The 16,945-nt window shown below is 52.0% G+C and overlaps 1 protein-coding gene across 2 annotated transcripts in view; it reads left to right on the top strand.

Moving 5' to 3' along the window:
- Positions 1–16,945, top strand: part of CSMD2 (CUB and Sushi multiple domains 2) — a 237,730-nt gene that overhangs the window by 202,316 nt on the left and 18,469 nt on the right. For both annotated transcript variants that reach the window (XM_065857095.2, XM_071799063.1), the window contains 8 exons: positions 4,476–4,661; positions 5,400–5,594; positions 7,114–7,287; positions 7,618–7,791; positions 10,661–10,834; positions 11,533–11,721; positions 14,190–14,363; positions 16,412–16,594. In XM_065857095.2, the coding sequence (XP_065713167.2) occupies positions 4,476–4,661; positions 5,400–5,594; positions 7,114–7,287; positions 7,618–7,791; positions 10,661–10,834; positions 11,533–11,721; positions 14,190–14,363; positions 16,412–16,594 (1,449 nt within the window). The remainder of the gene's footprint in view (positions 1–4,475; positions 4,662–5,399; positions 5,595–7,113; positions 7,288–7,617; positions 7,792–10,660; positions 10,835–11,532; positions 11,722–14,189; positions 14,364–16,411; positions 16,595–16,945) is intronic.

Raw genomic sequence — 16,945 nt, forward strand, 5'->3', positions numbered from 1 at the left:
TAGCAGCTGGAATTTCCTTTGTTATTTCTGGAGATGCTGTCTTGGGTCTGTGTGTGTCAGTGAGGGATGAGAAAATTTTTAGGATTCACGTGGTGCCCAGTTTCTATTGGCTTCATATAAGATTTAGGCGTGTAGTTGTTCTTTCCACATGTTCTCCTAATTAACTGTGATCTTGATGACGTGCCATACCAGCACAGGGCTCACTGCAGGCAGGGGGGAGCACGGGGCAGGGTGCCCCAGGGAGCTTCACTTCTGCGCTATTTTGTCTCCCTCGCTGTATTCACTTTCTGATTGCACCTTTTTCTCAATCCGCCAATCATCCCTGCTCCTTTGTGTTGATAAAATACCCATCTTTATTCTGATGAAGCCTTTCAGTGTCTTTGAACATTCAGCCGTGTTCCAAGGGGACCGAGCAGTGGGGATTAATATTGCATTGACTTCCCTGGAAACCAGCCAGAGAGCAGAGACGGCACAAGCAAAACCTCATTGCGGCGGCTGCATTGTTGTCCAGTCCAAACCGTAAGGAAAAGCAGGATTATTGAGCATGAGGGGGACCAGAGAGCCTTGAAAAAGTCCTTTCTGTGCTCCTGAATCACTCATTCACTTTGGAAACCGCCCTGGGGTGCGAGCAGTGCTGCCTCGGAAGGGTGCTATGTGCTATGGGTGCGTACACCCCTTTGGAGCCCTCTCAAGGTGATATTTATTTAAAGCTGAGTGGAAAGCAGTAAACCAAGACCCCATTGGCAAGGGGGAGCTGGGAGACCGGGCACAAGCACAGATGCTGATTTGGCCTCGGTGGTAACGCAAACGCCGAGCGCTGGAGCGAGCGGCTGAGCCGCCCAGCGAGAGCGGCAGCGCCAGGGGCTGTCATGGCAACTGCGCCTCCCGTTCCTTAGCCCGGAGTGAGGGATTTCTCTGGTGCGTTGCGTCTTTTTTAATGAAAATCGTGTAATCAAGAATAGGCGTGCATGCTGCTAAGTCTTTACTGCCCTGGTGTGCTGGAATGTCACCCGAGCCTCGCGTTCAGCTCCGAAATCTGTCCTTACTCCCATAAGGTGTCACGGTGTGTGGGGAGTGGATTTTAAGCAGGGAGGAGGTAGAGAGAGGACTGGGAGAGGATGGACTTGGATGAAGTGACAGCTGACAGCAGCGATTCAAAGCGGGAAAGAGTCCCTGAGCACCAGTTCCCGGGTCACCAGGGAAGGACCATCCATCCGTTTGGTCAGGATCTCGGTGCTGGGTGTCCCTGCCTGTCCAGCGAGGAGAACTCGCTGCTCGCATTACACCCTCAGGTTCAAACAACCCCTTTGGGAAAGTCACCTCCTCTCTCTGTTTCCCTGCTTGTACATCAGGAATCCTCACGCTGGCCCGTGGTGCCTGGAGCTGGATGCAGGAGGTGGGAACGGGAGGAGGATTCATGGTGGAGCAGCTCCCCCCCCTGGCACCGAGCAGCCCAGAGCCAGCGCTGCCTCCACTTCTCTGCTTCAGCTACAGAAAATCCAACAGCCTTTGGGTTTTTTTAAAGCATTGCTCTCAGAGCCAACTGGCAACCTTTTGCTTTGGGCCATACTCAGCTTCTCATCCTTTCTGGTGGCCAAGGGCCGCATGGCAGAGGTTTGGGAACTCGCTCCATAACGCTGCAGGAATTGCTCACACAATGGGTTGTGGCAGGAGGGGGGAACTGGGGTGCCCCTAAACACATGGTCTGGTTAACAAATGGTGTTTCCCGTAGCTCCCTTCTGCCAGCACATAATGCTCTTCCCTTCCCGATCCCTTCTGAGTAATCTTTCCTATGTGCTCCGTCCTAGCTGACATTTATGGAAGCGGCAGAGAATATTCTGCAGGGAACAATCTTGCGTTGGCACAATGGGGGAGAGCACGAGATGATCTGATATATGCCTTGTTCTGTCTCGGCTGCCTATTTTTAAGCTGCTTTGTTTTTGGAATCCCAGCTGCAGATTTGCTTTCATAGCCTCTGTCCCTTTTCCTAGCACATCCTCTTCCTGCAGGAGTTTTTGTGCCTCTGAACCCCATGAGTGCTGCTTTTTCCCTGGACCACGCTCTCCCTGGGTCTCTCCTGGGTGAATTCTGGTTTGCTTTGCCCTGGAACATCAGCTGTCTTTCATCTCCTCTGTTTCTGGTGCAGTGCCCACAATTTGAGCCTCAGAAATGCTCTTTGGAGCAGATGGCAAGTTTATTGCCACCCCAAAAATCAAACTTCTCTGCGTCATGCCATGCGCTGTAAATAAAACCTCGCTAGTACCACGTTCTGCCCAGGGGTGCGGGATGCGCAGGGAAGGCAGGATCCTGTGTGGGTGCAGAGCGGGCGCTCAGTGCTGCGAAGGTCACAGCCCAAACTGGCTCTCCTTGTCCCATCCTTCTTCATGTTGTAGCCCGTCAGTGGGTGAAGAAAGTGACATATTTATTGGTGGCTTAATGGACTGCTTAGTTACCTACATCTGGCCCAGAAGCACTGTGTTGTTGCTGGCTTTTGTAGCAGGGCAGGGGTTATGCAATGGAAAGACTCTAATGATCAAACCAACCCCTTGAGAGGCAGGAGGAGCTTGCTGGTGGGACTGGGCAGCTGCAAGTCGTCCTCCCCTTGGACAGGGAAACGAAGGCAAGTGGCAGCTCAGCCTCACTGAGCCGAACAGAGCTGGCCCTGGGCTCTCCTCACTCCTCATGTCCCTCCCCGTGCCTCAGTTTCCCCGGTGGCAAATCAAAATGATGAGTTTTGGCGAAGCCTCAGGCTGCAGAACTAAAGAGAGAATGGAGAAGGCTTTGCTGGGGTGGGGGGTCAGCTCTCTCAGCAGCCTCGTCGGTTGGGTGCACCATCAGAAAGTAGTAATGAGAGAACTGCGGGTGGAACTGCAGGAGTCTCCAGGTCCCCTCTTCTTCTGCCTCGGAATGAAATTGGTATTCAGCGTGGCTGCTTGTCTAGACACCCAGCCTTGTGGAGAGCTTCGCCAGGCTCCTTAGCTCGATGAAGTGACATACGTGTGATTATCATTTCAACCGGGGATATGCCTGCTCGTGCTAATACGAGCCCGCTGAATTACTCACACCTGTTAGCAGTACCAGCGTCTGCAGGGCGCTGTGTGGTTGTGCTCCAGGCTGGGGCTCCGGGCGACTCAGGGAGCAGTCGTGGGATAAAAGCATCTTGGACCTGGAGTGGTAGAAAGCTCCGGAGGTTGTGGTGAGGCTGCACACAGTAAGTTTGGTCTCTCCTTTTCAGTGCTCAGTGGGGTCTGTGTCACCAGAAGGTGACTTTTCTAAAGCTGCTGATGTTCCAGCCCTCATTTCTGTGCGGGGGGGAATAACAGGAAGGTGAACGTGTGTTGAAGCACCTGCATGTGGCTCAGGAGACACCGGCTCGGCCTCCAGTTCGTGCATGAGCTGAGCGGGAGCAGCTCAGGCTACTCAGGAAGGAGTGGATTTAAAATGGTTTGGGTGAGGTGGTGGCCTCCAAACAGCGCTTGCTGTAGCAGGATGGGCTCAGCTCCATGCTGGTGGGGTCGCAATGGCAGCGTTACGGGTCCCAGGCTGCTCGTCCCCCTTGTCGTTGTCCTGGGTGGGCTGTGCGTGTGTATTTACATACATCTCCAGCCTAGCGAGATGGGCATCCCCCAGAGCCACGACTCGGGGCGGTATAAACCCACAGGGCGGTTTTGGAGGCAGCTCTGCCCTTGGTTTCCCAGCTCTTCTGAGTGCTGATAGAGGGGAAAAAAACAGATTTGAGTGAGACTCCCAGCACTGGTTTTCCCAGCGGTAGAGAAAGGGGTAACAGGGCTTGTCATGTCTTGTGAAGCTCTTGCCGCATAAATGAAGGTGATTCTGGTCTGTCTGTGTGGCCGCAGCTCGTGTTTGTGTGACCTGCCTGTCCCCTCCCTACCCTCTTTGGCCACAGAACTGAGGATCCCAGCAGGACCGGCGCGGAGCATCTTCCCCAAGTGCTGCCATCCTGAGCAGCCATTTGCCGTTGTGCTTGTTCATCCATTTATTCCCTGAATTGCCCCCCCTTACCTTCTCAGCCATAACGCTAAATTTAGCCTTCCTTCTGCCACGACATAATTATACAATTTGCTGCCTTATGTAATGCAGAAGCGCTGGTGGGAAGGGGTTTCAGGTTGTTGCTGCTGTGGGATGTAAATACAAAACGCTATTGCTATCTAATCCTTTATCTCTGTGTGAAAACTTTTGAATACTGTGTTGACGCATTTCGTGCTACAGATATTAAAGAAAGTACAAACCAGAGTCTCTTCTATTATAAACTGGTGTGCAGCGTTGGCTTTGCTGTTACCGCACCGATAGACAGGAGTTTAAAATGTGATCCCCTGTACAAGTGGGCGCTCGTTGCAGCTTCTGGGCTTCAACAGGGACTGGGGCTTTTGTAAACGGGAGAGCTTGGGTTCTGGGCTTTCAGCTCACCACAAATCCATGGAAATGACTGATTTCTCAGCTGTGTTATTTCCCAGCCCTCTCCTGTGGGGTTCCCAGAGCCCCGAAGAACGGGGTCGTCTTTGGCAAGGAGTACACGGTGGGGACCAGAGCCGTGTACCAGTGCAACCAGGGCTTCCAGCTGCAGCGCGGGGAGCAGCCCAGCACCGAGTGCCTGCGCGACGGGCAGTGGAGCAACGGCAACCAGCCCCCCCAGTGCACGGGTGAGTCTGCCGACGGGGGTTTTGGGCACCCCTTCAGTAGTGTCTTCCAGCTCTGGTATGGACAGCTTTGCCTCACCAGTGCAGCTTTTAGGACACCAGGTTTATAGTGGTATATATATATCTATATATAGTGTATACTAGAGAGTGCAGAAGCTGGTGAGGGGCTGGAGCACAAGTGTGATGGGAGCAGCTGAGGGACCTGGAGGTTCAGCTGGAGAACAGGAGCTGAGGGGAGACCTTCTGATCTCTGAACTGCCTGAAAGGAGCTTGGAGCATTGGAGGGTGTTGGTCTCTTCTCTCAAGTAGTAAGTGATAGGACAAGAGGAAATGGCCTCAAGATGCACCAGGGGAGGTTGAGGTTGGATATTAAGATATTCTTCCCCAAAGGGCTGTGGGGCATTGGAACAGGCTGCCCAGGGCAGCGGTGGAGTCACCATCCCTGAAGGGGTTTAAAAGGCGTTTAGATGAGGTTCTTAGGGACATGGGTTATGGTTGGACTCAATGATCCTGAGGGTCTCTTCCAACTGAAATGTGTCTATGATTCTGTTCTATAAACCTGCATAACTTGATGTCCCCTCTCATGGCGTCTTGGCTTCCCACCTGCAAAACAGAGATACTAATGGCTCTTTTTGTTAAAAAGCCAGCACGCTCGCTGAAATGGCGTGCACCGTAATTAAGCACTTATTCGTGTTTCTTTATCCCATTTCTTTTCCCTGCCTCGCCACACCTGTTTTTTAGCTGTCACCTGCCCCGATATCAACAGCATCGCGGTTGAGCACGGCCGGTGGCGGCTGACCTACGAGATCCAGTACCACTACAACGCCCAGCTCATGCTCATCTGCGACCCCGGGTACTACTACACGGGCCAGCGGGTCATCAGGTGCCAGGCCAACGGCACGTGGAGCATCGGCGAACCCATGCCCACCTGCAAAAGTAAGAGCAGCAAAGCTCGGGAGCTGTACATGCCGGCTGTACGGGTGTCTCGCAGGGCATGGGGTTGCTGTTTCCATTTGATGGGTGTGCAAACACACCACAGCCCTGGTTGCTCTTGGCAGCATCCGAGAGCGCGGCTGCAGAACTGCTCCGGCAGAATTGAGTTTGGATGCAAGGAGAGGTCATCTGTTGATCCGATTCTTGCTTTAATCTAAGCAGTTCTGCGACAGCTCGAGCACATCGGCTCATCCGTTGCTATCGGCCGCCAGCAGCTCAGCTGTCACTGGCACCAGATACTGTGGAGTTTGCTTTTAAGAAAGAATAGAAAAAATTTCTGCTTGAAAACCTAACCTCTTCCAGTTTTATGCAGATGCCAAGTTTACGAAGGTAACAGTGTCACCTGTAAATCAAAACCACTCTTGGCAAACAAGCAGCTCAGTTCTGACTGCTGCGCTTTGGATCTTTTCTTTTGTCAAAGGTGGAGGGTTTTTTCTCTCTAAGTGCAGAGACAGAAGAATTTCTCCTTCGGAATGGCAGCTTTCCCTTCCCTCCTGCCTGCCTTTGTTTCTAGAGATGCAACTGCCAGCTCCGGTGACAGCTGTAGTTTTACCCCTGCTGGCTCTTCAGCCAGATCCAGGAGCACAAGCCTGACCTCGTTTTATTTCTTCGGCGTTATTGCCACCTAAATTCAAATGACAAGATCTTGGCAATGCGCTGAGGGCAGAAGCACCCAGCGTGAGGCTCTTCATTTCTCGCTGAGTGCTAAAGCTCCGGAGGGTTTGATCTGTAAAGCAGATCAAATAAAGAGCTGGAGTTTGCGGCTGGGAGCTGGGATTGTGATGGGCTCCTGGGCAGGGTCCAGCTGCCCCCTGCAAACCCGGCTTTGGGCTGGGGGTCCTCTGGGCTCTGACCCTCGCTCAGCGCTGTCCTGGGAGCCACTGGGTGAGAAGCAGCTGGGTGTCACTTTGTAACTGGAAACCTTGTGGCTTTTCTGGAGGTCAGGCTTCCCGGCTGTATCTTGCAGTGGTTTCATAATACGAATATTCCCATGTTAAAAACTTGCTGTGTGAAAAACTTCTATAGTTTCTCCTTAACCATTCTTATCTTTAGTGCTTCTCTGGCATCCTGTAGCATTAATATTAATAGCACTTATATTTGTCACCTCATGTAACGTGACTCTGAGTTGTTGTTGTTATTGATTATTTAATAATGTTTCCTACTTGTTTTTGATTGGGATCATGGAATAGATTGGGTTGAAGGGACCTTCCCATCTCCCCCAGTGCCCCCCCTGCCATGACAGGGTCATCTTCACCAGCTCAGGTTGCTCAGAGCCCTGTCCAGCCTGGCCTGGGATGTCTCCAGGGATGGTTCATCCACCACCTCTCTGGGAACCTGGGCCAGGCTCTCACCACCCTCAGGGCCAGCAATAACTTGCAGTGGTGAGCGCCACTGAGTGCATTTCTTTAAAAAACCACATCTCCTGCCTCTTCTCACTGACCGTGCTTTGGGATCTCCTCAGTTATCTCCTGCGGAGACCTGCCGACTCCACCGAACGGGAACAAGATCGGCACGCTGACCAGCTACGGGGCCACTGCCATCTTCTCCTGCAACACCGGCTACACGCTGGTGGGCTCCCGGGTGCGCGAGTGCATGGCCAACGGGCTCTGGAGCGGCGCGGAAGTGCGGTGTCTGGGTAGGTGTTCGTGGGGAAAGAGTCCTGCTTGCGTTTTGGGAGGGAACGTGAGTTTTAGGTACTGAATCAAGACACAACCCAAGCGAGGACTCGGCGCGGCTGAAGCCGTAGGGTTTTAAGTGGGTATAAAAAAGCAGACGTTGATTCCTTGCTGCTCAGTGGATGTGAGGTGTTTGGAGATTGCAGAGAAGGGCTTTAAAAATGATATGTTGGTTTTACTGCTGCTTTGGCTTTATAAATTTACAACCGCACAGGCTCGAGTTAAGATCCACCCGGAGAGCCGGGGTGCCGCGCAATGCTCACGGTGACTCCCCGGTGTCCCTCCCACAGCCGGACACTGCGGCGTGCCCAGCCCCATCGTCAACGGGCAGATCAATGGGGAGAACTACAACTACCGCGGCAGCGTGGTGTACCAGTGCAGCCCCGGCTTCCGCCTCATCGGCATGTCGGTGCGGATCTGCCAGCAGGACCACCGCTGGTCCGGGAAGACGCCTGTCTGTGTGCGTAAGTACTGCTGTCCGATTCCTTTAGCCCTGGCGACGGTCAGGGGGCAGGAGCACACGTAGAGACCGTCACCCAGGCTGTGCGTGGTTCCTTTGCGGGAACGGCCACGCTGCAATTTTGGCTGCTCTGCTGCTTCCCTCTGTTTTTTTAATTCCACTTTTCTTCGATGTTTTTCATACACTGAATTGAAGGGGTGGTATCTGAGGAGATCACACAGAATCCCAGAATGTCAGGGGTTGAATGGCCCCGGAAAGCTCATCCAGTGCAATCCCCCCATGGAGCAGGAACACCCAGCTGAGGTTCCACAGGAAGGGGTCCAGGCGGGTTTGAATGTCTGCAGAGAAGGAGACTCCACAACCTCCCTGGGCAGCCTGGGCCAGGCTCTGACACCCTCACCCCCAACAAGTTTCTTCTCAAATTTAAGTGGAACCTCCTGTGTTCCAGTTTGCACCCATTGCCCCTTGTCCTGTCACTGGTTGTCACCCAGAAGAGCCTGGCTCCATCCTCCTGACACTCACCCTTTCCATATTGATCCCCATGAATGAGGTCCCCCCTCAGTCTCCTCTTCTCCAGCTCCAGAGCCCCAGCTCCCTCAGCCTTTCCTCACACGGGAGATGCTCCACTCCATCATATTCCCCCGTGATCCATAGGGGCAGGCTAATGGTAGACGTAGCCTCCCAGGCACAGCACAGTTGTCACCATCATTGAGCCCCATTGAGCTCTGTGCCAAAGCAAAGTCAGTGTCGCTCCTCCTCTGATCCACATTTACGAGTCACCTTGCACAACCTGCTCATTTATCTTTCAAGTAAATAAGTTAATTAAGTCTCCAGTACTCCAAGGTGCTAAAAGTTTAAGCGTTTTCTTATCGGTGGTCAGTGCGATCTGTGTATTTCGTATCACAGTTCTCCAGTTGTTCGCTTATGATCTCTCCTGTCTGGTTTAGAGCTTTATGTGCTGAGGCACAATAATAACAGCAAGATATCAATGAATATGCAGATTCCAGCCTAAAAATAAGAAACAGACCGAAGTTGTTCGGGTTAGCAGTGACTCCGAAACTTGGAGGATGTCTGGGATTCTGCGTGAGCTTTTTAGGAAAAGAATTATTGGGAAGTCTGTCTGTGGGTTCTGTAGGGAGGTTTGAATTACTCTGGTGCCTGAGGATGCTCTGTTGAAAAGGTTTTAATTCACTTTTACCTGCCAAGTGTAAACATACAAACCTCGGACCAAGAAGTCGTATTGATAGGGATCCTCCTGCCGACAGGATTTTCCAAACATCATTTTCCCGGATCTTGTTTCAGGAGGGACCAAAAGCCATTAGAACAAAGCAGACGAACATCGCCGGTCTGTGTCTGTGCTGACAGAACCAGTGCAGGGCTGGTTCCCACCTGGTGCCTTTGGCTCCGCTTTGTGCCTCTGGCGCCCGCGAGCTCACCGAGCCTTTGTGCAGAGATCTGTAAAGGTGTCCCCGGTGCACAAGTTGGCCTTGAAGTTATTACACGACATTAGGCCTTATGGATACCATAAATTCGGTGTCGTTAAAGCAGAGCACTGTTGGGCTCTGAAATGAGGTACCTTGAGGCTTTATTGCTTCTGAAGGATCTCAGGGCGCTGCGTGTGTTAGCACTTTATAATTTCCTATTGTCCTGATATTTTCTCTTTAAACCTGGTACAGTTGCTTCCTCTCCTCTTTTTGATCCATGCCAACTGCAGGGAGCCTTTTTTTTTCTGGGACAGAATCCATCATCTACTTCAAAACATGTATAATCATATTCAGAAGTACCTCGGAGAATGCGACATCTGCTTCCCGCAGCACTGAAAGGCGATCGTGCTTCGTATTTTTGAGCCCCGTACCTGTCACCAGTTTGCATAAGGAATAAATTCCCATCCCTATGGGCTGGTCCAGCCCTGGCAGTCGAACGTGTTATGGATCTTTTGTGGGAGTTTCGTCTTCCCTTCTGGCTCTGGCAGCCGTAAAGCAAAACCGCTGGACTTTGCTGATGGACCCTTAGCCCGTTTCAGCATGGCAATAATCAATATTGCGTTGTCCTCGGCTGTCGGGAGGTGTCGCGTTCCTTAAGCAGCCAAAAATCTCTGCGTGGCACATCCTGACGTTTCTTTGGTGCCGTGGAACTGGCTGCTCTGCTCAAGGCAAAGGTCTCCAGGCTTCGCTGTATCCTCCCCGCAAAAGCACAGTGAATAGCGGTATTTTCTGTGCCTTTTCCTCTGCACCTTCCCTGGGCGTAGTGGGATCCTTTAGCCCTTTACCACAACGCCGGCCAAACCCAACATCAACCACAGGAATGAGAAATACACAAAAAAATCCTCATTTTGGGGATGTAGAAATAAAGATTTTTCCCCTGAAGTTTTTCAAACTTAGAGCAGGAAGATTTAAGCTTTCTAGGCCATATGCTAGAAACCTGATTTTTCTGATATTTTTCCTCTCTTTTAAGTGTCCCTCCAGGTGTAACTTTATACTGCAGTGAGCATAGATCTGACTTACACCAGGGAGAGGGAGGAAAACATCAGGTTTCATGACTGTGTGTGATGCCCAGGGTAATGTAAGGCAATAGATTAATAGCAGTAGCTGGCATTTTTGAAGAGGAGCTCCAGGGATTTACAGCATAAGTCAGTAGGATGCTGGCACTCAGCTGCTTGGAGAGAGGTTCAGAGAATTTCTGATGCCAGTAAAATGAACAAAGGTACCATGCTCACAACATGGTTTGGTGTTTCAACAGTGCTGGCTACAAGTCTTTGATGTTGCTGTGGGTTTCAGGGTTGATGTGGGGGGTGTTTTTGTGATCCTCATCCAATAGCTATTCCGTCTTTTCCCAGGCGAATAGAAGGTAACATCTGTGATTTCTAATTGCAGCCATCACGTGCGGCCACCCCGGCAACCCCGCCAACGGGCTGACCCAAGGGAGCCAGTTCAACCTGAACGACGTGGCCAAGTTCACGTGCAGCACCGGGTACCGCCTGGAAGGGGCGTCCCAGTCCCAGTGCTTGGCCAACGGCCAGTGGAGCAGCACCCTGCCCGTCTGCCGCGGTGAGTCCACACTCCACGAAAACGAGATACGTTGAACCTATTGGTTACTCCGGTTCCTAAAATCCAGCTTGACGCTGTCCTGAATTCGCGTAAGCCAGATCTTGCGGTTCCTCTGAGCGGTGTCGAACACCAGGGGCTTTGTAAAGCTGGTGCAACAAACTTGGTTTTCCCTTTGGCTTCACTCAAAGCTCTTAAAGGGCACTGCCAACCCTGCACCCTCCAAGACATTGAAATATGTGTTACAAGCGGGGCGGACATGAGAAAATAGGCCGGATCCTTAGTACAGGGTCATCCTGGTGACCCTAGACCAGTTTGCTCAAAGCGAATGCTGTAGTTGTTAGGCAGAGCCCTTTCTCCATCCCGCTGCTTCCATTGTATGAGCACTCAAATTCGCTTATCAAATTCCCTCCCTTCCCTGCACTCCCTCCCTCTGTATTCCCTTAATTCCAGTATCTCTGTCGATACGGTGTTGGTCAAGAAATCCGTTCATTCTCAACCGGCTGATGTAAATCCCAGTTTGGGGCAGAGAGGAAGGCTTTGCTGCTGACCCTTGCATGGCAGTGCAAAAACAATGTATCTTAAATTGTGAAATACGTGACTTGCAATTTTTCCCCCTTTCCCCACTCGTTTTTGGGGAATCCTTTGTTCTTTGTTACACCCTTTGTTTTGTATTTTATTTTGTTGTTGTTTGTTTGCAGTTGTAAACTGTACTGACCCCGGGCACCTGGAAAACAGCATCCGACAAGTGCAGCCGAGTGGTCCTCACAGATTCAGCTTTGGAACAACTGTGTCGTATCAGTGCAGCCATGGATATTACTTATTGGGTACACATGTCCTTACCTGTCAGGGGGATGGCACTTGGGACCGTGCCCTCCCACAGTGTCTTTGTAAGTTCTTCAGAATAATACCCATCCAACACAGGTCTCCATCCCATGTGCTTCTCTGTCGCTTAGCGGAGTGGTGACATCAAAAATCGGGATGCAAAGCCTTTTGTTAATCCATGGGAGTCATTCCATCAGTTTCACTGTCCTCAGAAGGAAGATATGTGCTCTGAGGAGAGAAATCCTGTTGGGTGTAGGGGTGGTTTCCATCTGCAGGGGAAAGCGGCTCCCGCTGGGTTTTACTGGGTCTGTGCAGCTCCAGCAAAAGCCTGGCAGGTGGAGAAGGGCAGCACGACTTCTGCAACACGGATCTTTGTAACAAGGAGCGTGCAATTAGCCTGACTGCAGACACAGCGTCTTCAGCACCCCTGGGTTTCCTACACCCACTCATCCCCACGGTTTTGGGGGAGAGAAATGACCGCAATGGGGAAATAAATCAATGCAGCCTTTATTCTGCTGCAGCACAGGTGCTGACGGGGGATTTGCTTCCTGACCCTTTTTTACAGCATCCTCTCCCTTTGCCGTTGTGGTTTGCAGAGAGAACTGGGAGGTTCTGGCTGGTGGTTCAGCGTGAGGAGCGTTTAGAGTAACACAGAAAGATATGAAATACCCATGGTAATGAGCAATCCTGAGTCCAGGAGATGCCCCTGTGTTGTGTGAAAGATGTCACCCGTGGTGTCCCTGTCTTAGACGGGGAAAACCAAAGTCCCTGGTGTGTTGGAGTTGTCATAGGGCTGCCCGGGGAGCAGAGGCAGGAGCAGAGCAACCCCAGCACAGCCAGAACGCCCCATTGGAGACTAAAGCAGCTGCCAGCTCAATACCTGGCATAACAAATCACCCAGTCAGACATGGAGCTCCTTGAGTTCAAATCAGCTTAGCTGTTCCAAAGCCATGATTGTATCTTTTTTCTCTTGTGTTATCCTTCGACAGCGGGTCATACGCAGTAGACTTTGGCACGTTTCCCTTTCCTTTTGTTAGCAGCATGCCACCGTGTCGCGTTGGCAGCACCCTGCACAGGCCGTGGGGATTTGAGAGGTGATAACCGCATGTTGCTGCAGGGGCTCTGGGAGGGTTGGTGCCTCTTAAACCTGGGAGCCTCTTGGGCTCCCTCAACCCACAGCTTTCCAGCTCAGTACAAGGGATGTCCTTCCTTACAATGTTGAGCATCCATTGACTTGGAGGGTGTGGGGGCATTCCCAAAACTTTGGAAACGCAGGTCAGTTTGACAACTGATTGTCTGGATTTGTGGGCTTAATAGTTAAAAGAATAGTAAGAGATTTTTGCACGTCTTTGTTTTCTGAAGATGTGAAGATGTGCTCAGTGCTGCAACCCATACCTCTTATATAACTGGGCACCTGAAACTATGAGGTGCTTCCTAAAACATCAATTAAGAGGGTTGATCCCGAAGAAGCTTTGCTTGCAAATGTCTCCTGGCTGTTTTCTGAGGAGAGAATAAACCAGAGTTGATCCCCTTTGAGGGGTGGGAGAGCGAGTCCAATAAGTAAAGTACACGGGAGCAGAGCCCAGTGCATCAGGAGAAACAGTCTTCACACTGTGCACGTAAATCCTTTAAAAACCCCAATACCGCCACAGGTTTTAAGCTTAGCTGAGGCTGCTGGAGTATCTGTTATTAAATTGTTAGTTACAGTGTGAGTTTAAGCGTTAGCTCTCAAACCCATTTCCTTGCAAAGCGTCCTTGGTTTTAGTCACAGCTCTGCACCAGAATATTTCAACGCCCACATGCCCAAACATACGCGTGCTCTCCTTTTTATTGAAGCATACATCATGTTTTCTACCTAATACCAGTATTGGTATTTTTAGACTCTAGCAGGGGGAGAGAAGTTATCCGTTACGGACGCTTTCCTTCAGAAACCAAGTGCACCGTCTTTGCGCTGAGCATCCCCATCCAAACCTGTCTGATGGCCCCCAGATCTGTCAGAGTATTTGTCAACAGCCTCCTTGTCTTGACTCTGATTGCTAAGCTAAAGTAAACCTATTAATTATTGTTAGCGGTGGTTTCTTAGCAGCAACGGTGGAGGGAGCAGCGCTCAGAATCTGCCGGGGTAATGCGCTCCGGTGTGACGCGGCATCGATCGCAGCTCCGTGTCGCGGGGCCTGGCTGGTGAGGCTGTGCACGGAAATATTCGTGTTTAAGAAGGGCTGAGATTTCCAAGGAACCTGCAAAATGCCCGTGTAGTGTCAAGACTGGGCATTTATGCACAAACCCTTGGCAGCTTTTATAGGACGAGCTTGTGTCCCCCCAAAAGGAGAACGGTGCAAGGTCTGCTGTGCCACACCGGCACCACCGAGCATTTGGTGGGCTCTGGGGCACACGAGAGGGTTTAAGCTGCCAAGAGTCCTTGCAGTGACCTCAAACACGATGTACTGCCTGTGTACCTGCTGCATCTGCCTTCAAATGAGCATCACGGGCGGTGATTGAACCGTGGTTGAACCGGTGCATCTCTCTCTTGCAGTGGTCTCCTGCGGCCACCCCGGCTCCCCGCCCCACGCGCAGATCTCGGGTGACAAATACACCGTGGGCTCCGTGGTGCGGTACAGCTGCCTGGGGAAGCGGACGCTGGTCGGCAACGCCACTCGCATGTGCCAGCTGGACGGGCGCTGGAGCGGGTCCCTGCCACACTGCTCAGGTGAGGTGGCCTTTGGGAAGGAGGGGACTGGCCGGTCCTGTCCCTCTCTGCTGCTTTTGTCCCACGAGGTGACAGCCTGATGTGCTTCGAGCTGGAGAAATACACAGGCTGTATTGCGGAAGGTTCTGAAAATCACTGCTATCCAGTCCCCTGCAACTTGGCTGATAAGCGCTGGCAGAGAGTAAACCACTCGCCTTGCAAGACGAGAAATAAATCACTGCAGCAAATGGTGGCGGTAGGAGGTGTGCGGCAGCCTGCTGCTTTACAGGGTTCTCCATGTACAGGACAAACGTGTCTTACACAAAATTAGGTCTTTGCATCCTGGACTGCAGCATCTGACCCTCTTTGTCATGCATTCCAACAAAAGGAAGCCCATGTGGCCCCTTTCCAGGACCTGACATCTGCTGCAATGGCACCACAGCGGTCCCAGGTCTGCACCAGGCAAGTGGAAGCTGGTGCAATGAGTTTCCACATCATCAACATCTCCGCCGAGAGCGGTTTGGCAACAGAAGTCCATCCCCACTCCCATGACACAGAAAACATCCTGATAAGCAAAAGAAAGTCCCCGATGAGATGGATTTGGGTCGGAGTGCTGGGGGATGCAATGGGATGTGCTTGCTAAGCCTCCCGGAATCAGGGTGCTGGGGTCTCTGCTCATGGAAGGAAGGGTGCGGGGTGGCCGCAGGATGCTGTGCAAGCCGTCCCCACACTGTCCCCTTACGTGTTGCTCGGAGAGCACACAGACAGACAAAAGAAAAACTTAGCTGGAGCAAAGCATGTGGGACAAGTGTTAATTTTTAATTATGCCACTTAGATTTAGCAGCTCCACTTGACCAAGTTTAACCTCCTTTTTGCAAGAGAAAGAGAAATGAGGCAGAGTCATCCTCATATTTAGAAGCCATATCTACAGAGTTCTTTATCTGTAGCTGCTTGGAAGGGTTTTCTGCTCTAGTTCGTGCCTTTTCCCCATGTGCTTTTCACTGTCTCTCCTGTCATCTTTGCGGGTGGATATTTGGAAATGTTCAGTGCTCGTTCCTGCTGACATCTGTTTTGTGTGGCTTTTCTGAATGGCTTCATGGAGGCAGCTTTGGAGCAAGGCCCGTGGCGTTTGACAGGTGCTTTCTGAATGCCCAGTGCCTCCGAACCATCATTTCTACCCAAGGGCTTGGGGAAAGGCAGAAAATACCTCCAGCCTGACAGCAGCTCTTGCCAGATGCAACAAAAGACTTTGATAATAAGTCATTATGTGAAAGGAACTGCCAAACCTGGAGCATTTTCCCCCTTCTCTTTACAAGCAAGTACGTTCCCCAGATGATGAATATGCTCGTTATGTTTTATATTACACATAACACTGCGAAGGCTGTACCTGCAGCAAGGCACAGAACTCCGTTGTTGGCTGCAGGAGTGAAATAGTCTTTCCTGGCTTGGGGGTGGATGTGTTTGCTCCGACCATTAGCAGAGGAAGCCAGGAACAGGCAGGCATGGTGTGAGGCTGTGTCGGGCACCGAGGAGCTGGGCATTTCTCCAGAGAACCCCTGTGCAGCATCTGCTCCCTCCCTCCTGTCCCCAAACTTGCAGCCGGCAGCTCCGAGCGCTCGCAGCTTGTGCGAGCGGATGTTTCTCAGCTGGATCCCTCCCGCTTCCCTGCTCCAAACCCAACAGCGTCTTGTGCTGCAGATAGAATGGGGCGTGCTGAGGTGGCTGGGAGCACGTCGTAATTTCTGCTCGGGGGGGAAAGCATCCCCGTGACTGATGCTGGCAGCCGAGCCGCTGTCTGCCGGAGCAGCTGCTGCGGAAAGCGGCTGCAGCTGGGCTCCATCTTGACATTCACGAGTTATGTTCTGCCACCAGCTTCAAACCAGTGGGCTCCTGGAGCCTGGGAACGTTTCATCAGGAATTTCACCGCTCTGCTGAGAGCCGGAGTTAAATCGAGTCAACCGCACGATCCAGATCCGTGTGCTGGCCCTCTGAACGTGGTGGAGAGGATAGAAGGACCGAAGCCCATGACTTTTGCTTACTGTGCTGATTTTGTGCTCTTTTCTTACCAGGAGGCAGCCAGGGCGTGTGCGGTGACCCGGGGATCCCGTCTCACGGCATTGGGCTGGGAGACGACTTTGACGTGGGCAGCGTGGTGCGGTTCAGCTGCGAGCCTGGTTACCTGCTCCGGGGCTCGTCCGAGAGGACCTGCCAAGCCAACGGCTCCTGGAGCGGCACCCAACCCGAATGCGAAGGTATTTTTCCAGCCCCGCATCTCACCAAGCTGCCGAGCTGTCCCCAAAGTGACAGCAGCAGGGACGGCCGCCCAACCAACCCGTCCCCTCTGGTTTAGGTGCCGGGGACAGTCTGGTGCTGCGAGCAATACTCGCCGTTTCCTCCAAATATTCTGTGTATGTCAGGGAGCCTCAATTCTCCGCTTCCAAACGTCTCACGGGAGGGTTTTTCAGTGCTAGAGGACCAGTGTCACCTTTTTGTGAGACTGTCGCTCCCGTTCCCTGGGGTGAATTGCTCTTAATCTGCATCGTGTATCCAGCCGGGTGATCAGAAATGCCCCGGTTTGGTGTAAGATCTGTGAGTACTGCTGA

Source organism: Patagioenas fasciata, chromosome 25 (assembly GCF_037038585.1).
Source record: "Patagioenas fasciata isolate bPatFas1 chromosome 25, bPatFas1.hap1, whole genome shotgun sequence".
Lineage (NCBI taxonomy): Eukaryota > Metazoa > Chordata > Aves > Columbiformes > Columbidae > Patagioenas > Patagioenas fasciata.